Source organism: Stomoxys calcitrans, chromosome 2, assembly GCF_963082655.1.
Source record: "Stomoxys calcitrans chromosome 2, idStoCalc2.1, whole genome shotgun sequence".
Lineage (NCBI taxonomy): Eukaryota > Metazoa > Arthropoda > Insecta > Diptera > Muscidae > Stomoxys > Stomoxys calcitrans.
Window position 1 is genome coordinate 28,642,791 of NC_081553.1, and position 21,528 is coordinate 28,664,318.

The following is a 21,528-nucleotide window of genomic DNA, read 5'->3' on the forward strand; positions in this document are numbered from 1 at the left end:
GGAAGATTGTGACTAGAGGAACTCCGGAAGAAAGAGTTTTATCTCTTCTATTGTGGTTTTTGGTGATCAATGGGATTCTGAGGTTTTTAGAGAGGGAGAGGGTGAAGGTCGTTGTCTACGCGGACAACGTCTAGAGCTGGCAAACTATTGTTGGCACTATCGAAAGTTTAATTGTTGCGTTAATATCGATAGTTTTTAACACAATCGATGCTATCGGTAAAATTTTATTTCTTGTTAAGATGTACGCTTTATTGATAAAAATTTTGGACAAACTTACAAATCCATAATTTATAAACCAAACATTAGTTTTTTTAATAGAAAGCCTTCAATCCTCAGACAAAGTAACAAAAAAGCACGAGTTTGCTGATTTTGTGGCATCCGTAGCAAACGGTCTTTTAATATAACTTTGATCGAAGAAGTATCAACCAATCTCTCAAATATAGGTCGATTAAAGGTTGTATATGTTGTTGTACAGGTATCCAGTCACCTCTTATTTCCCTACACATGACTGGGAAGTATTGAAGCTTACAGATATTTAATCGGTTATTTTAGACAATTGTAGCCTTGGGCTGTTTAATCAGGCTTTACGAGCTGGCAAAATGTCGATGGCACTATCGATATTTAATTTTTTAACTGAATATCGATTGAGATTTTATTACAGATATTGTGATCGGTTATTTTACACAATTCTAGCCTTGGGCTGTTTAATCAGGCTTTACGAGCTGTAAAGTAGAGCTGACAAAATATCGATATTTATTTTTTGACTGAATATCGATTGATATTTTTCCAATGGATACTATCGCAAAAGTTTTTTGCAAAACTTAACCAAAATAAACAATCCGACACTAAATGTATCATTTAAGATATATTCCCCGACTATTTAGGGTATAACCGAGTGAACCGTAACTTATAACGGATATAGTAAGATGGGCAGCGCTAATTAACTGGGAAAAGACCCAAATGCGTAAAGCCAATCGATACTCATGCATGGCATTACTAGTCGGTGGTAGCAGATATGCTATATATATTCAAAATAATACGGTATTTATAAGCATGCTGACTTCGACTGTCATCCGAACAACATTCAAAACGCTTAAAAAAACGCAATATTAAGGCCTAAACAGAATGAGGAGCGTCGCGTTGAAAAAGCTACTCTGCAAACAAATGTTAAAAAAGGAACTCGCAAAAGTTAAACAATTTTAAACTTTGCCAACCAAAAACACTACCTTAAGAGTGGCAACACCGAATGACGCTCGGTTTCAAACGTCAAAGTTGAAAACTTTTTAACTTTTCCGGGTTGCTTTTATGGAATTTGCATTTTTGCAACGCGACGCTCAACGGTATTTTGGCCTTAAAAGTGGTACTAAGTTGTATGAGCAAAATACAATCGACTAATAGAGTCTGTCGGATTTAGCAATAATAGAGTCTGTCGGATTTCGCAATTATTTTTTAGGCCTTTTCGGTGCAAATGATGTCAGTACTATGCTTTAGACGAAAGCACCTGTACTGAACACAGTTTAAGCCGTGCCGATGGCAACGCAAATCATATGAGGTAGTTGCGTCATGACACAAGAGGAGCAATTTACACTTTGATTAAAAAATAACCGAATCTCCTCTTGTTTTCAAAGCGGTGGATACGACCAGTGTATAAAATTATAGGAAAAATGCTTTACAAATTTGGTTAGCTAATGTCCTTTTTAATATCAACCTTTAATGTAAAAGGCCAACTCTTTATTTTCACTTCTTCTAACATATTTTCGCTAGTGTATCCCAGTAAGTCTTATAAACCAGACAATGAATTGATAAACCAATCAATTTATTCCTAGCTACTCATAACCACTTACCTTTTGTCGCAGCTGCGCTTTCTGGAATGTCTCCAAATCACGATATTGTTTACTACAGCCATTGCCATTGGTATAGGCGTTCTCTTCGCCTGAGCCATTGGTGCCATTCGCCTCATCATCCGAGCTGTCTATGATGTTTTGTTTCTTCCTCTGGCGTCGATTCAATAGCGGGGAATTCAAAATATTACGAATGGGTGAACTACTCTGGTAGCGTTTGTTCTTTTTACTTGCTGCCGGAGAGGCGGGCGAGCTGCGGGGCAAACGTTGCGGTGTTGTGGGTGGTGTTAGGCGACCTTCATCTAAATCTCTTAACCTACTGATAATGTTCTCTAATGTGGTAAGGGCCTGAGAAGGGGAAAATACCAAAAAAAACACAGAATTGATGAATAACTTATGGCGTTTGAAATCAACATTAGAACTCACCTGAGTGTGTAATGAAACTGAAGCTCTGGATTCTACAGGGGTTGCCTCTATAGTACTATCACTAGTGTTTTTAGATTCTGAACGTTGTTGCTCGGTTGCACTATGCGATTTATTTTCTGTTGCCGCCGCTGTTGCTTGTTTGGGATCTTTACGTCTCCAACGTCCCTCTGTGAGCTGTTTCACCAGACTGAAGCCATGCTCATTTCTCCTGGCCATGGTGGGCGACGCTGTGTCCCCATTGTTACGATTGCCAAATCGATGTTTGCGGGTGAACAGGGGACTGTCGGTGAAGCTGGTTATGACATCGATTCTTCGCTTGGGTAATGTTTCACTGCCATTGGCTTTTTTACTTTGATTTTCAGGTTCAGTGGGACGCTGCTGTTCCTTAATCACAGATGCGGGTGTGTCAACATCCGCCCGAATAATGTCATCAATGGTGGCCATGGTTTTCTTGGAATTCCCCGACGATGAACAACGTTTACACGCTTCACTAACAGTGGTAGACGTAGAGCAGGAGGAACATGTGTTGTTTTTTTTCTGGGCCGCACTGGAAGTCTCTTCATGCAATTTTTCCAATTGCTTGCTACTCAGCTTGGTTTGTGTGGAGAGTAGATCACAAGAGTCTAAACTCTTTGATTTGCCCGTGAGCAGGAGTTTAGGTCTACTGGAGTCCTGCAAGAGAAAAAAAAAGAAATGTGATCTTTTGATCAACTTAACCCCTCCAGCTCTTACTTACCCCTTGCTGCATGCGTTTCTTGCGACATTTGCGATTATCCACCAAAATAAGTCTTTTATGGGGAGCCTCTCTTCGCAATGCCGTTAAGGCTTCATCGCTTGGAGTTATGGCCACCGAATCCAAATAACCCACACTACAGCTGCGCGTTATGACATCCGTGGCTGGGGCTATGGATACCACAGTAGGAGTTCTTTTCATGGGATTCGATTCATTCCCAGCATGAGGAGAAGAGGAGCTGGATGAAGATGAGGTCACAACGGCATTGACTGTGTGTTGCTGATGCTGGAGCTGTTGTAGCGCCATTGCTGCATTTCCTTGCATCTCATCGTCGATATACAGCATGTCCCGTTTCTTGGAAGTGGATGGCAGTGCTGTTCTCACTTTTGCCGCATCCATTCTTTCCAAATTCAAATTTAGATTAAGAGGCACTGGATTGACATGGCTGTTGGCGGAACGTATGGTCTCCGACATTAAAGCATTCTTAACTTGGACGACATTGTTGGTGTAGTCAGCATTGCTAGAATAGGACATCAGAGTAGTCTGACCATTGGCCGCAACGGCCGGACGTTCAAAGATAATATCAGTGGGTGCCACAGCATTCTTGGGAGACTGTAAAGTAGGGACGGAACCATCGCTAAAAAGCGGTGAGATGGCATGACGTGATTGGCCACACGCACTGCCATTGGAGCGGGCAAAAGTCGATGTAATGTTCTTGGGACGCAAAACTTTGTGATTGCTGGATGGGTTATTGTTGTGGGCAGCAGCTGCAGCTGCATTGGCGGCAGCCATTGACATTGCTGTAGATGAGGTGGAGGGAAGAGCTTCAGGCGACTCACTTGTTGAATCGTCATCGTAAGACTCTGCACGAGCTAGCGGACTGCGTCCCAAAGCCCCTGGGATCTGGTTGCCATTAGACGAGTTGCGATGACGAGACAACAAGCGATTCGGTCTGGGTGACATGGGTGCTATGGGAGGGGCAATTTCATTAAGTTTTCTAGTGGCCAGACTACTAACAACGCCACCGCCACCACCACTCCCTCCGCCAGCATCTGGAGGTATGGCCACTTCGACGGCCACTGCAGTGTTGGCCTGAGTGTGATTTTCATCTTCGTCTTCCGAAAACAGATTCGGATTGAAGCTAGGATCTGGACCAAGAGGAAAATCATCTCTCAACTCTGTAATGACCAGGGTCATTTGTCTGGGTTGCAGGTGCAGTAGGGACGTCTTATATGTAACTTGGCCCAAATTGGCTGGGACGGTTTTCGCAAGACCATGCATTTTGAATTTGGTGCCCCATATATTTGAGGTCACCTCCACAAGTTTCACTTCCTGCAAACATTTTTGGTGCAAAAATTAAAATTTTTCAAGGTGAAGGTTAACTTTGTACGCACCTCAGGTAGTGTATCGACATAGGCCAATTCATCTAATGCCTCGCTGCCATCATTGCTACCGGTGGTCAATGTATTACGATCATGACCATTGCCATGGCGTTTCTGATGTCGTATTTTTCGTTTTCTGGGCGTATGCGGTGATCCACGTATTCGATCCTCATATTCACTATCTGACGAATCGGTTCGACCAGTTGCCGTTGTGCTGGTCGACTGACTAGACGATGATGAACTTTTGGATCCTGGTGAATGATGAAAGAATTCCGATGCTTCTGAAAGAAATCGAAAATGTTAACCAATAACCATTTACAAAATTTCAAATAAACCGAATAAGAACGGTAGGGGCAGTCAAATCGCAGAATCAGTTTTTATGGGAGTTTTATTTAATTGAGTATTGATTTGGCTCGACTTATGTTTATCTATAAAAAGTATTTGTCCAAACATTTTAAGCTGGTCTTAAGATATTTAATAGTAATGAAAATTTGGCCATGAAGGAGCATGGGCAAACTTCTCATATGTTCTACCAGACGGACGAACGGATAAACATATATGCCAAGAGGGTTTCGATGATTTTCGATAACAGCCGAAAAGGATAATGTTTTGATTTTGTTGAAATTTAAAGTTATTGGGTTGCCCAAAAAGTAATTGCGGATTTTTCATATAGTCGGCGTTGACAAATTTTTTCACAGCTTGTGACTCTGTAATTGCATTCTTTCTTCTGTCAGTTATCAGCTGTTACTTTTAGCTTGCTTTAGAAAAAAAGTATATTTGATTAAAGTTCATTCTAAGTTTTATTAAAAATGCATTTACTTTCTTTTAAAAAATCCTCAAATACTTTTTGGGCAACCCATACATTTGATTTTGCTCGCTGGAAATAGAGGAAAGGAAAACAACAGCTACTTGAAAAAAGTTGACGTACCATTTACTTGTGGATCAAATATTACAAATTCTGGCCTTATCTTAGAAGTACGCTTTCCTTTCAGCAATGGCACCAAGCCGCCCAAGTATTCTAAATATAATGTATAGCAAGTGCCAGAGCTAATGTTGGAGTCATCATCATGCCTTATCATAGTACAGTGTAAACGCGTCGAACATATGGGAGGACGCGAAACGAATTCTCTCAGAGATTTTAAATCAGGTACACAACACTGTAAGAAAGAGAAAAAATTTACAAAAAAATCGAGTTATTACGGATTTTTAACGATGCTATGAGTGAATCATATAGACTAAGTAACCGACAAATTAGTTATACGACTCTTACGGGTTTATCGACAAAAAAATATTGTAAAGGTAAGAACAGCAATTTTATTTGCAAGAATTCTCTCTTTGTACGATAAATGGTTTCCTTTTCCATTTTCGGCAAGTAAAATTGCTGAGAATTTCGGCATGTCAAATTGTCTAGGACAATTGCCAATTCTATTAAGACTAAAATCAGTAACAGCCGTTAACTTATCGATATTTGTCGGTAACACGGGTTTTAAGTGGGTAATAGGGTTGGTAGGGATTACGCTACATGAAATATGGCAGGTAGATAGGGATTACGTTACAGGAAAAATTATTGCTAACATTTGGCGAAACTTACTCGAATTGTTTGAGCAAAAAGGTTGCCGATAAGTGTTTTAATCCTAGACGGCAAAGGCAACAATGGCAATAAAGTTTCTGATCCTATACTGGCCTGTATTTGCAGGCGACACAGCAACTGCAACGAGGCTACTCGGCGTGAAACCCAGGCTATATGCACCTGTGTGCCGGTGGCTATAAACAAACGCTTATCGTTGTGGCCCCACGTTAAGGCAGATACCGGAGCATTGGAATTTGGTATATTCGCCTGATATAACAGTGCTCCCGTTTCCGTATAGAATTTCAAAAGATTATTATAGACCACTCCACCATTGGCGACATCGCTGATGGCTGCAGCTTTTTGTGAAGTTCCAGCGACAGCTAAGAGTTCACGTGAGTTACTCCATTCCATAACCATGCCCAGGGCACCATCAAGGCCAGTATTGATATGTGATGGTGAAACATCGTCGAACGATTTTAGTAGATATATAAAACCATTTTGAAAACTAACTGCTAAAACAAATGAACGTTTGGCTGAAAAAGAGAAGGAAGTTAGGAAAATAATTTTTAATAGGTAATAGGTAATGGGATTTTTTGACATGTTAGGCTGCAATAAACTCAGAATTCAAACTCAGCTGATTAAAGGATCGAAGATCTAACGCAAAATTTGACAATTGCTGTGTTTTATTTTGGTACTACATATCATAGACAGTGGAAGAGAGCAGATGACACGTCGTACTCAGCCATTAGATTTTTACGACGATCAAGAATAGAAAGGTCGTTGTAAATTTTGTCGCAAATTCAAATCATGCGAAAAAATTTAAATCGAACCACAAATGCTTTCGAAAATTGCAAAATATGAAGTAAGTCTCGGTAAAAAAATGCAAAGAAAAATAAGTAAAAGGGCGTTAAGTTCGGCCGGGCCGAACTTTGGATACCTACCACCTCAGGTATATACGTAAACCATCTTTCGTCAAAATTCGGTGAAAAATTCATACCTTATTCCGATTTGGACCAAATACTAATAAGTACAAGTCATCGTTCAAGCTGGCTATATCTAAAAATAAACCGATCTAAATCATATACGACACGGATGTCGAAAAGCCTCACTGTGTCAAATTTCAATGAAATCGAATTATAAATGCGCCTTTTATGGGGACAAGACTTTAAACCGAGAGATCGGTATATATGGCAGCTATATCCAAATCTGGACCGATCTGGGCCAAATTGGAGAAGGATGTCGAAGGTCCTAACCCAACTCACTGTCCCAAATTTCGGCGACATCGGACAATAAATGCGCCTTTTATGGGCCCAAAACCTTAAATCAAGAGATCGGTGTATATGGCAGCTATATTCAAATCTAGACCGATCTGGGCAAAATTGAAGAAGGATGTCGAAGGTCCTAACACAACTCACTGTCCCAAATTTCGGCGACATCGGACAATAAATGCGCCTCTTATTGGCCCAAAACCTTAAATCTAGAGATTGGTCTATATGGCAGCTATATCCAAATCTGGACCGTTTTGGGCCAAGTTGCAGAAAAATGTCGAAGGGCCCAACACAAGTCACTGTCCAAATTTTGGCGACATCGGACAATAAATGCGCCTCTTATTGTCCCAAAACCTTAAATCTAGAGATCGGTCTATATGGCAGCTATATCCAAATCTGGACCGTTTTGGGCCAAGTTGCAGAAAAATGTCGAGGAGCCTAACACAACTCACTGTCCCAATTTTCGGCGAAATCGTACAATAAATGCGCCTTTATGGCCCCAAAACCTTAAATCGAGAGATCGGTCTTAATGGCAGTTATATCCAAATGTGGACCGATCTGGGCCAAATTGAAGAATAATGTTGCAGAGCCTAACACAACTCACTGTCCCAAATTTCAGCAAAATCGAATAATAAATGTGGTTTTATGGGCCTAAGACCCTAAATCGTCAGATCAGTCTATATGACAGCTATATCCAAATGTGGACCGATCTGGGCCAAATTAAGCAAGGTTGTCGAAGAGCCTAACACAACTCACTGTCCCAAATTTCAGCAAAATCGGATCGAATAAATGTGGCTTTTATGGGCCTAAGACCCTATATCGGCGGATCGGTCTATATAGGGGCTATATGAAGATATAGTCCCATATAGCCTATCTTCGAACTTAATCTGCTTATGGACAAAAAAAAAGAATCTGCAAAATTTCAGCTCAACATCTCTTTTTTTAAAGACTGTAGCGTGATTTCAACAGACAGACGGACGGACGGACATGGCTAGATCGTCTTTTTTATTTTTACGCTGATCAAGAATATTTATACTTTATAGGGTCGGAAATGGATATTTCGATGTGTTGCAAACGGAATGACAAAATGAAAATACCCCCATCCTGGGTATAAAAAGCAGAAAAAAATTTCCACAATCTATTGAAAACAAGGTAAATCTTATTCGTTGTTCATACACAGTTCTCTTGAAATTCTCTCTCCTTTAAAATTTCTTCATTTATGTCTAATCTTTGTACTTGGTGCCTCTTAAAGGAGTCGATGGTGTCTCCATCTATTTATGGTCTGTGCACTAGACAGTACTAAAATAAAACATAGCAAATATTTGGATTATTAATAAAAATTTGCAGGAGAGTAAGTAAAGCTTTACTTCCTTTCAGCTGATTTTCATGAAACATCTGTTCATGGTCGCAGATCGCAGCTAGACTTTGTTCAAAGTCGATTACTGACTTTAAAATCAATTATCGAGTACAAAATTTCCTATCACATGATGCGTTAGTTAATTCACACAAATCAGCTGATTTCAATGAGTTGAGTCGAATATGATATGAACAACTTTTTATTTTATGAACCTTTCTTCATCTAAAATGGACTTACCTGCATTTGTTACACCGGGTTCCGACTCCTCACCCTCCTCCATTTTGAATTTCTCACAAGACCAAGACATTGAAGTTATGCCCACATCATTGCACAGCTGCACCTGTGACACCATGGCCCCATGGACATCCATAACAATCACCTGACCTTGAGTAGTGCCAAAATAGACCTGCTGATCATCGGGCGTCCAAATGCCACACGTTATGGTCGATTCCAGATTTAGCATTGAAGACCAATAACGTTGCCCTGCCACCGAGCCGACCAGAACAAAGCCATCCTGATAGCAAATGAGGGCCATGCGACCATCGTGGGACCAAGAGAAATGAGTAACCGGGGTATTGCGATCATTGATTAGCTCTATGGACCAACGGCCCTCATATTTAATCCATACAAATATAATGCCAGAACTATCACAGGATGCCAATTTTTGATATGGTTCATTCCATTTGACTAGGATAACCTTGGGAAAAGTAATCAAACAAAAATGTTTTTATCATTTTAATGCTACAAAAGATCACCTGTGTTTTAAATACTTACATCTGATCTGTGTCCTCTTAAATTGTAATTTGTACGTAGTGGATATTCAACGTTTTTGCGACAATGGGATGTGGTAAAAGTCACTCCCACAATGCCGCGCACATTGCCAGTTGCCAGCCAACCTTCCTGATAGTAATTGGTGCGATTCAATTTCCATCCATCATCCTTGAAACGATAAAAATAAAACAAAAAGATACGACTTTATTAAGAATGCATACAAACATCGATACATACTAGCACTTAGTCATAATGCTGCGAAAGAAAAACAAATGTAAATATTACCGAACATTTCGTAGAAATGCATTCAGGCTTTAGGTCGTATTCAATGTCATGAACTAAATTTTCAAAATGCTCTAAATAAACACGAACATCAATTAATCAAAAAAAATATCCAAAATATCGTTTGAATGAATTATTTGATTAAAAATGCATACATATATCCATACATACTTGCACGAATAAAATAAATGTAAATATTATCGAACATTTCGTGGAAATGCACTTTCACAAGCTCTAGGTCATATTGAATGTCATCAACTTAAAAGCTCTAGGTTAGGTTAGATGAGAGTGACAGTGCTTTACAGAATCACATAGAAAATTTTAAGCCCAATGTGATACCACAGAAGCGATAGATCTTGCCTTCTTGTGGCAATCGAGCCCATGACCCCTAAAATGGCAATCTGAGCAGGCTACAAACGCTGATAGAAAAGTAATAGACCATTTTGTAGAAATTTTATGTTCATTATCGATTTTTATCGAAAATGCCTAAGTTCGATTTTTATCTATAATGTTGTCTAGGCACGAAAAAAAATGTATCCAAATAAAAACACTTAAATATGTTTTGTTGAAAATCTAGATTATCGATTTTTATCGAAAGTGTTGCTTAAATTTGATTTAAATGATGACTTTATAAAAAAACTCATACAAACATCAGTACATACGAAATCAAAACGAACAAAAAAAAATTAACCAAATAGAAACACTTAAAAATATTCAAAAAATATATTATTCGAAGTTTATGTTAATTTTCGATTTTTATCGAAAATGTTGTCGAAATTCGATTACTTTGAGATTTGTTTTCCACATTAAATTCTTTTGACATTTTATATTCTTTAGAAAAATATCGACCGTTAATATTTCCGCCTGTCCGCCTGGATTCGTGTCGTGGCGAGTAGGTACAAACAATGATCACCGATAATCATCTGCTCACATAATGTTGTGGGGTGGAAGTTCTCCGGTGGAACCAATACAGTTGGTTCCACCAAGATGTGGAACAAATACAGTTGGTTCTACATCTTAACGCTAGTGTTCTTGCTCAATTCACATGTACACATAAGCTCTTCGTTTCAGTCGTTGCTAACATCTGCACGGATGTACGAACTGTTTTATCGACGTGTTTACATGTCCGCTAAGAGAGGCGTCTCTTCGCAAATATATCTTATTTAGACACCTTACTGTACTGATCGGTCAATGATCCCTCCGACCTCTCCTGCGGATGCTGTTCGATTCAAATTTAAGCACAATGACAAGGGTCCTCCTTTTTATAGTCAAGTCCGAACGGCGTGTGCGACTCTTCTTTGGGGAGAAGTTTTTACATGACATAGTACCTCACAAATGACGCCAGTATTCGGAGGGTATAGGTTTGAAATTAATCTGCCCCATGACACTAGGCACATACACCTTAGCCGGTAATCGACTTGTGGTATGCTCTAAATACTAAAAAGGAACCTTGAAAAAGAAAATCAATGACAGGAATTCCGTGCTACTTACAAAATCCCTAATTATTTTCTATGCCACACCCCCATCTATGAGCCGTTGTCTGCTTGCCGCGAAAGCCGGGCAATGATATAGGAAATGCTCCAACTTCTCATCATCTATCCCACATGCTCTACTCATGCTATCAATTACCGCACTGATTTTACATAAGTGAGCCTATGTTTACCGTTATGATGCCGAAAGCTATACTGACCTCCTTCTTACTTCCTTTCAATAATAGCCTCGTCTTTTCGCGATCCGGATCTCCCCATAGGATTTTCGTTGTTCTACCGTCAGTTTCGCCGTTTCACAGTGTTACATGAGTTCGTTGCCTTCGCCCCTTACTTCGTACCGCGTCGGTCCGAACGGGTTAGGGTTAACCAAGTTTATTGACGGCCGTCCTCTGGCCTTCACTGCCAAATCGTCTGCCCTTTCATTCCTCTTACTCCGGCACTCAAACAATGCGGATCGTGCCATCCTCAGAGAAGGCGTTAATCTCTTTCACACTCCAAGAGTGTTCGTGACCTTACCGTCCTGGTTATTATTGCCCTGATGGCCAGTTTACTGTCCGAAAAGATGTTCACACATGATGCCACACCACCTCACACATTCCATGATCGTCCGGATCTTCGCCTGTAGTACCGTATTTTGGCCAGGCAGCCGAAAGTAAATCTCAGTCCCTGGGTTCTCATTGTAGACCCCAGTCCCACTCTGTCCTCTGGCTTTGATCCATCTGTGTAGCATAAACTCCAAGATGCAATATAAGTGTTCCATCAATCCAAGATTGTGCCTCTGGCAGCATTGCCTCACACTTGACCTCAAGTGTCGTCTCAGGTATCCGAAGGGAAACCTCTTTAATTCCTTCCAGGTTTCCTATCATCGCCTCGATTTTACCGTGATGGTATGATCTACTCCAATCTTCAATCCATTCTCCCATCGCCTTAAGTCTCATAGCCGCAGTTGTTGTCTCCCATTTAATCTGGGTCATAATGGGTCGGAAATGTAGAATAGTCTCCAGCGCCTTAGTGAGTGTGGTGCTCAAGACAACATGTTCTCTGAACCTTTTGTATTATTCTTGCGTTGCACTTTTTCTCCATGGCAGTCCACCAAGGTACTGAAGCGTAAGTAAGCATTGGTCTTGCTACGCTTCTGTAGAAACAATGGACTAACGGCAAATTCAGGTCCAGTTACGGGCCCAAGAGCCGTAGGCTACACGGCACCCACAATTTATCCACCTGTGTCTTAACGTATGGTTTATCCAGTCTCTAAGGACCGGGTCCACCTGGTACTGGTATAAGGATTGGATCAATGCCTTATACCAATACCTGGTATAAGGATTGGATCAATGCAGGGTAGTCTCACTGACCTTCCGTTGACATATGCATGATGTTTTATCATGATATTTACAATAAGTTCCATGGCTAGATGGGGCGGCGCCATATAGTTGGCCTCCTTCTGTTGTATCGCCGGAAATATTCCATCAGGCCCAGATGACTTCAATGGTTCGATTCCATTCATAACTACGCGAAATATTGGTCTAAGACCCTATAAAGTATATACGTACAATATATTCTTCATTGTTATGACATATTGAGTCGATCTAGCCTTGTTTGTCCGTCTGCCTGTCGAAAGCACGATAACTCTCAAACGAGTTAAGTTTGCCGCTCAAAATTTTGCACAAATACTTTTGAGGTCGGCCAAATTGGTTCATGTTTAGATAAAGCTCTCATATAAACCGATATCGCTATTATAAAGGGTGGTTTTTTAGCTATTATCTTTTTGACAATATGGTTTAAAGAGCTCACGCACGTTTCGCGTTTTTATACCCTCCACCATAGGATGTGGGTATACTTATTTCGTCATTCTATTTGTAACTCCTTGAAATATTCCTCTGAGACTCCATAAAGTATATATTCTTGATCGTCTCATATCATTTTAAGTCGATCTAGCCATGTCCGTCCGTATGTCTGTCGAAAGCACGGTAACTTTCGAAGGAGTAAAGCTCAGCCTCTATAGGGCGCAATTCTAATCCGATTTGGCTGAAATTATGTTATGACTTCCAACAACTGTGCTAAGTACGGTTCAATTCGGTTCATAACCTGATATAGCTGCCATATATACCGATCTTGAATCTTGACTTCTTGATCCACTAGAGAGCGCAATTCTTATCCAATTTGGCTGAAATTTTGCAAGAGTTGTTTTGATATGATTTCCAATAACTGGCTGAAATATGGTTTTAATTGGTCCATAATTTGGTATAGCTGCCATATAAACCGATCTGAGATCTTGACTTCTTGAGCTTCTAGAGGTCGCAATTATTATCCGATTTGGCAGAAATTTAGTACAACGGCTTCTCTCATGAACTTCAACATACGTGTCAATTATGGTTTGAATCGGTCTATAGCCTGATACAGCTCCCATATAAACCGATCTCCCAATTTTACTGCTTGAAATTTTACACAACGACTTCTAATATGGTCTCCAACATTCACTTCAATTATGGTCCGAATCGGACGATAACTTGATATTATAGCTCCAATATCATAGCAATTCATTCCTTTTATCATATGTTTGCCTAAAGAGATATATCGGGAAAAGAACCCGACAAATGCGATCCATGGTGGAGGGTATATAAGATTCGGCCCGGCAGAACTTAGCACGTTTTTACTTGTTTTTGCAGAATTGTCAATTTTGGAGTGAAGATCAGCCAGAAGCATTGCAAGAGCTACCAAGCATCCAGTAAAAGTCACCGCTTGGTGCGGTTTATGGGCTGGTGGCATCATTGGACCGTACTTCTTCAAATAGGACGCTTTCGTGAGATGATATCTAACGTTTTTTGCCCAAAATACAAGAGCTTGAATTGCATGACATGTGGTTTCAGCAAAACGGTGCCACGTGCCACACAGCACGCGTAACAATGGACTTTTGAGAGTATGCCAAAATTGGACTAAGCGGATGAGCAATTTGAGGCCCATTAAATTATGTGGACCGTACTATCAATTCAAAGAAGGCACCTTATCATTGACCTAAAACTTGAATCGGACTGCATTCATTGATATGTGAGAAGTTTGTCCCTGTCCCTTAGTGGAATGGACAAAATTTTCATTTTTACTATCGATTCAAGTAAAGATTTTATGAATTTTTCTGAATTTTATGTGTTTTTTTTTTGAAAACTTTCCTATTTCTCTTAAAAAATCACCCATTAGTAATTCTTGACCCTCAGAAGGCGCAATTCGATTTAGCTGAAATTTTGCACGATGACTTCTCTTATGACCTTCACCATCTGTGCCCATCTGAATCGGTCCATAACCTCAAATAGTTGCCATATAACCCGATCTTCTGATTGGCGCAATTCTTATCTGATTTGGCTGAAAGTTTGCAAAAAGACTTTTCTTATGACCTTCGACATTTGTGCCAATTGTGGCCAGTATCGGCTATATCAGTCCCCTATAAACCGATCTCCATATTAAACTTCTTGAACCTCAGAGAACGCAATTCTTATTCCGGTGCCGACATTATAATACCCTTCACCTACCCTATAAATACAATGTGGGAGCTATATCCAATTCGGAACCAATTTTAATGGACCTCGGCGAGCAAATATGTTCAAACTGTAATAGCTTCGGTTGACAAATGGCAACATTGTTGCACTACCCAAAATCTGACGAACATATATATGGGAGTTTTATCCAATTTTGAACCGATTTCGGTTCTCATATAATGTGGCAGTCGTTGAGGAAAGCGTTGTGCAAAATTTTGACAAGATTGCGCTTGCAGTAGCTCTTGGGTTGAAAATTAAGTTATAATACCATGTACCACAGTAGTGGTGTAGGGTATAATGATTAAAATTCAGCCAAAATTATAAATCGATGTTTGTCGCCATCTTGTATTCTACACAACTATTTTTCAGTGGCGACATTAGCTCGAACAGAAAATTTCGCTAGAGGTGCATACACAGCTTTAAACTGAAATTTTGCACAATGACTTTTTTGACCTCTAACATCTATGGCAAGTATGAACTGAATAGTTTTATAACATAATAAAGCACTCGTATAAATGGACTCCTCGATTAAACTATTTGAGCATCTAGAGGGCTCAATTCTTATTCGATTTGGCTGATATTTTGCACTATGACTCTTCTGTTGACCTTCAAGCTCTCCTTTGATTTTCGACTCACGGTTTCTGGGGCAAATTTTCTAAGAATGTATCGCAACTTCATTGAAGATATAGCAACCTTACAATCATATCCCACGATTTGTTGATTTATTCACAACAATTCACATAGAAATTGAGTTAATTTGAATAAATCTTTTTACCATCCATAGTGGTAGGAATACATTATTTGGCCCCACTGAATTTATCACTTTTTACTTTTTTATAGCTGTTAATATTAAATGTAACTTTTTTAAATTTTAAACTTTTTTTAAATGGTAAATCCTTCTCACTTAAAATGCATTGAATTTGTCCTTGGAAATGTGGTCTAAATCTCATACTTTTAAGTCAATTAAGAATTCATCAGGCAATTGCACAAGTTGTCAAAAAAAAAACACACAGACTTTATGTGTGTGTGTGTATGTGTGGTAACCTAATCTCACCTCCATTGGCAACGTTTGTAATTGTTTGTTTGCCACTAAAACGATTAATCCACTTCCGAGTGCAATAAAAAAAACAGAAAGTCATTCAAACAAAAAATAAAAAAACAAACCCTAGTCAGACAGCAGCAGGAGGCACCATTCCATTCATATGCTTATGCCAATTATGGAGGATTGTGTCAACCTCAGCAGCGCCAGCCAGCGGCAATGCCTCGAACAATTTCGGCGCCAAAACTAACAACAAAGTAACCTCCAAAAATACACACACACACACACACACTTACTTAGGCACACAAAAAGTCACAAATCTGTGGGTGCATCATCTTCAACCCTTTTGTCGAAAGGGTGAAAACGAAAAAAACAAAATGCCATTCTAAACGACCCAAGCCATTTGTGTTATGTAAAATAGTTTCCGGCCATATGAATGGATAGTTGTTGAAAGGACAGACACTTGGACTGGATGGACAGACAAATAGACGGACCGGCGGGCGAGCGAACAGACTGCCTGACTGATGGTCATCCGCAATTCAGTTCGTATTTGTTAGGCATTTTGCCAATTTCCAAATTTTTATTATTTGTTACTTTTATGGCATATTTTGTTAACAGTGACAAAGAGAGAGCGAGGGAGAGGGAGAGAGAAAGAAAGAGAGATGATTGAGGCTAGCAGAAATAGAAAACCAAAATCAACCAATACCAAATTTGAATGGAAATTTTAAATTTATTCGATGTTTTGTTTTGTTTCGTTTTTTTTTTTTTGTATGTCAAGTGTGTTTTGTGTTCAATGCGTTCTTAATTTATTTCAAAGAATTACTTTCATAATTTTAAGTGTATAAGCATGCGAAGTTGGGTTTGGGAAGTTCTTTTGGAATCTCAACAACTTTGTTAAGATTTATCCAAAAACTAGTAAAAATGTGCTAAGTTGGGTCGGGCCGAATCTTGGGTAACCACCACCATGGATTCCTCTAAAAATTTGTCTTTATTGACTCAGTTCGTGTTTGAATAATTTTACAACAATCAAATCGGATATTCGTTGAGGCTGCTATGGTCTAAGGTATCGGGGAAATCGGTTTTAAGGGGCCTATATTCGCATATAGACCGATTCGGATTATACTGGGCATGGATGCTGAAAGTTATAGCAGAAGTCTTTGTGTGAAATTTCAGCCAAATTAGGGGAAAATTGAGGCATCTGGGAGCTCAAAATGTCAAATACGGGAATGGGTTTATATGGGGGCTATATATATATATCATATATATATACCGATTCGGATCATAGATCATGGCATAGATGTTGAAAGTCATAGCAAAAGTCTTTGTGCCAAATGTCATTCAAATTAGTTGAAAACTAAAGCTTCTAGGTAGAGCTGGCAAAATATCGATGGCACTATCGATACCATCGATATTTAATTTTTTGACTTAATATCGGTTGATGTTTTTCCGATGGATACTATCGCAAAAGCTAAATTTTCGCAAAACTAAACAAAAATAAGCAATTCGACACTGAATTAAAATACATTGCGCCTATAGAGGACGCAATTTTCATCTGATTAGGCTTACATTTTGTACAATAATTTTTCTCATGACTTCCAACTGACTTTATAAACCTTGGTTTTATTTGATCAATGCATTGACACTGCTTCTATATAAATCGACCTACTGATTTTTACTTCTCATCTTTGTTTGAAATATAGGTGATGGGAAACAAACGATCGTGTCGGTACTATCGTTATTTATTATTCAAATTATCGAATGTTGCGATTATCGATAGTTTGCCAGCTCTACTTTTAGGGGCTCAAGAAGTCAAATGCGGGAATCGGTTTATATGGGGGGTATACCAGTTTATTAGCTGATGGGGATCATACTCGGCAGTGATGTTGGAAGTCAAAACAGAAGTCATTATGCCTAGCTTCAGCCAAATCGGATGGTGGATGAGGCTTTTAGGGGCTCAAGAAGTCAAATCCAGGTATCGGTTAGAATGGGGGCTATATCAATTTAAAGACCGATTCGGATCATACGTGGCATGGATCTTGGAAGTCAAAACAGCTATCCTTGTCCCAAGTTTTAGCCAAATTGAATGAAAAATGAGACTTCTAGGCGCTCAAGAAGTTAAATCCGGGTATCAGTTTGTATGGAGTTTAATCAGTTTATAGACCGATTCGTATCATACTCGGCACAGATATTGGAAGTCAGAACCCAAGCCTTTGTGCCAAATTTCAACCAAATCGGAAGTAAATTGAGGTCTCTAGGTGCTCAAGAATTCAAAACTAGAGATCGGTTTATATGGGGGCTATATCAGTTTATAGACCGATTTGAATCATACTCGGCACTGATATTGGAAGTCAGAACCCAAGTTTTTGTGCAAAATTTCAACCAAATCGTATGAAAAATTGGGTCTCTAGAGGCTTAAGAAGTCAAAACTGGGGATCGGTTTATATGGAGGCATTATCTGTTAATAGACCGATTCGGATCATACTCGGCACTGATTTTGGAAGTCAGATCTCAAGCCTTTGTGCTAAATTTCAGTCAAATCGGATGAACATTTAGGTCTCAGGAACTCATGGTCTCTGGGGGCTTGTCTCTTGAACCGATATGACCTATTTGCAATCCCCAACAACCTATATCGATAAGATGTGTCTGTGTAAAGTTTCAAGGGGATATCTTCGTTAGAAGGTTATCTTGATTTCGACAGACGGTCAAACGGACGAATGGACGGACATGGCTTGATCGACTCTGAATGTCAAGATGGTCAATAATATATTTATATACTTAATGAGGTCCCAGGTCAATATTTCGAGGTGTTTCAAAGGGAATGACAAGACTAATGAACCCATGGTAGTGGGTAAACAAATATTTTAAAACTCACATAATTTTTTCAAAGAAAATAAAATTTTAATAATTTTTTTATGCAAAGAATATGATGAACTTTTAAGTGGAAACACTGGTCAACACAACTTTTGTTTCTTTAATTTATTTGTAGCTTGTATCTCAAATTGGCGAATTGTTTCTGAATCCGGCAACAGTTTTCTTTGAATTCATTTTGTTTTCGAGATATAGCGATAGTCTACAATCGACTTTGTTGTAATTACGTTCAGCAACACCTTAAAATGGAATAACTTCAACAGGAAAAGCCATGGTTCCTCATATTGTATGTCAGAAATGCGTTGTATGTCTGCTGTTGTGGTCCAGTGAAAAAAAGAGATACCATTAAGATTGTGACATTTACAATAATAGATCTGTTCGCATACTTTTCAGGAGAGTAAGAATAGCCTTTACTCTATTTTGCTATTTATTTGAATTTAACAGCTGTTCGATTGTGCAAATTTCTGCTGGGAAAAAAAGCTCCAGCAGAAATTTGGAAGCTTTCAATTATCAAACTCTCAAAATGTAGTTCACTTTCACGCACTCTCCCGTAATTGCGGATTTTTCATATAGTCGGCGTTGACAAATTTTTTCACAGCTTGTGACTCTGTAATTGCATTCTTTCTTCTGTCAGTTATCAGCTGTTACTTTTAGCTTGCTTTAGAAAAAAAAGTGTAAAAAAAGTATATTTGATTAAAGTTCATTCTAAGTTTTATTAAAAATGCATTTACTTTCTTTTAAAAAATCCTCAATTACTTTTTGGGCAACCCAATACTTCGCGAACGACTTTCAGTAACAATTTGTGCAAATTTACAGAAATTTTTGAGTACACGAACGCACTTAATGTCTTTAATAAATTTATTGGACATGGGTGCGTATGACTAACCCACACGTCATATGTCATACGGCACCTTGTTCACTCATGTTATATATAAAGCAAGCGGACTATCGATAATCGCAACATTCGATATTTTCTTTACGTCTTATAATAAAATTCAATACTATAGTAATTTCGCATCATTTATATTTCAAATAAAAATGAGAAGTTAAAATCAAGAGATCCATTTATATAGAAGCAATATCAATGCATAGACCGTATAAAACCAAATTTAATAAAGTCAATTGGAAATCATGAAAGAAATCATTGTACGAAATTTGAGCCCAATCGGATGAAAATTGCGCCCTCTACAGACGTAATGTATCGATAGGAAAAATATGAAGCGATATTCAGACAAAAAATAAAATATCGATAGTATCGATAATACCATCGATATTTTGCCAGCTCCAGTTCCATATTGAAATACTAATTACGTATGTGCAGTGCAAATCAAATCACCGGTCTTAATCTATTTTTCCACTGAACTAATGAAATATAATTTTAATGAAACTTTTAAATTCTAAAAAATCAAGTCTGAACGAAATTTCTTTAAAATTACTCAGAAATGAAATGAAATGATTTTTGAAAAATAGTTAGGCTAGTTAGGCGAATCAGAAAGTGATTCTAAGTCGATCGGTATACTTATCAATGGGTCTATCTCTCTTCCTTCTGGGTGTTACAAACAAATGCACTAAGTTATAATACCCTGTACCACAGAAGTGGTGTTTTAGTTGATTTAATGAATCCACGCGAGTTGCTTTTTCTTCGTTTTTAAAGTAAATGCAGTGGAAAGTATCTTTTTTCAAACCCTCCACCATAGAATGGGGGTATACTAATTTCGTCATTCTGTTTGTAACTCCTCGAAATATTTGTCTCAGAGTCCATAAAATATATATATTCTTGATCGTCATGACATTCTATGTCGATCTAGGCATGTCCGTCCGTCTGTCGATCCATCTGTTCGTCCGTCCATTTCTCCGTCCGCCTGTCCATCCGTCTGTCCGTCCGTCTGTCCATCCGTCTGTCCGTCCGTTTGTCCGTCTGTCCATCCGTCTGTCCGTCCGTTTGTCCGTCCGTCTGTCCATCCATCTGACCGTCCGTCTGTCCATCCATCTGTCCGTCCATCTGTCCGTCCGTCCGTCCATCCATCTGTCCGTCCGTCCGTCTGTCCGTCCGTCTGTCCGTCCGTCTGTCCGTCCATCTGTCCGTCCGTAACTGTGCTAAGTATGGTTCAAATCGGTTTATAACCTGATATAGCTGTCATATAAACCGATTTGGGGTCTTGACTTCTTGAACCTGTAGAGGGCGCAATTCCTATCCGATTTGGCTGAAATTTGGCATGAAGTGTTTCGTTTCGTGAATTCCAATAACTGTGCTAAGTTTGGTTCAAATAAGTCCATAACCTGATATAGTTGCCTTGTAAACCGATAAACCCATTGTGACTTCTTAAGTCTGTAGAGGGCGTGATTATTATCCAGTTTAGCTGAAATTTTGAACAACGGCTTTTCCTATTGTATAACCCTACACATACGTATTAAATATGGTCTTAATCGGTCTATGGCCTGAAACAGCTCCCATATAAACCGTTCTCCCTATTTTACTTCTTGAGCCTCTAGAGGGCGCAATTCCTATACGATTTGGCTGAAATTTGGCATGACGTGTTTCGCTTCGTGATTTCGAATAACTTTGCTAAGTTTGGTTCAAATCAGTTCATAACCTGATATAGCTGTCATATAAACCGATCTGAGATCTTGACTTCTTCAGCCTCTAGAGGGCGCAATTCCTATCCGATTTGGCTGAAATTTTGCACGACGTGTTTCGTTATGACTTTCAAAAACTGTGCAAAGTATGGTTCATATAGGTCCATAACCTGATATAGTTGCCTTATAAACCGATAAACCGATCATGACTCCTTGAGCCTGTAGAGGGCGTAATTATTATCCAATTTAGCTGCAATTTTGAACAACTGCTTTTCCTATAACCGTCAACATACGTGTTAAATATGGTGTTAATCGGTTTATCACCTGATATAGCTCCCATATAAACCGTTCTCCCTATTTTACTTCTTGAGCCTCTAGAGGGCGCAATTCCTATACG

At 39.1% G+C, this 21,528-nt stretch overlaps 1 protein-coding gene across 3 annotated transcripts in view; it reads right to left on the bottom strand.

Moving 5' to 3' along the window:
• LOC106080535 (tubby-related protein 4) overlaps positions 1 to 21,528 on the bottom strand; it is a 71,886-nt gene that overhangs the window by 7,147 nt on the left and 43,211 nt on the right. For 2 of the 3 annotated variants that reach the window (XM_013241936.2, XM_059361361.1), the window contains exons 3-10: positions 9,352 to 9,516; positions 8,815 to 9,274; positions 5,974 to 6,485; positions 5,311 to 5,539; positions 4,395 to 4,663; positions 3,004 to 4,332; positions 2,268 to 2,939; positions 1,845 to 2,189 (exon numbers count right to left, since the gene is read on the bottom strand). In XM_013241936.2, the coding sequence (XP_013097390.2) occupies positions 1,845 to 2,189; positions 2,268 to 2,939; positions 3,004 to 4,332; positions 4,395 to 4,663; positions 5,311 to 5,539; positions 5,974 to 6,485; positions 8,815 to 9,274; positions 9,352 to 9,516 (3,981 nt within the window). The remainder of the gene's footprint in view (positions 1 to 1,844; positions 2,190 to 2,267; positions 2,940 to 3,003; positions 4,333 to 4,394; positions 4,664 to 5,310; positions 5,540 to 5,973; positions 6,486 to 8,814; positions 9,275 to 9,351; positions 9,517 to 21,528) is intronic. The other variant, XM_013241937.2, reaches the window with a different exon arrangement.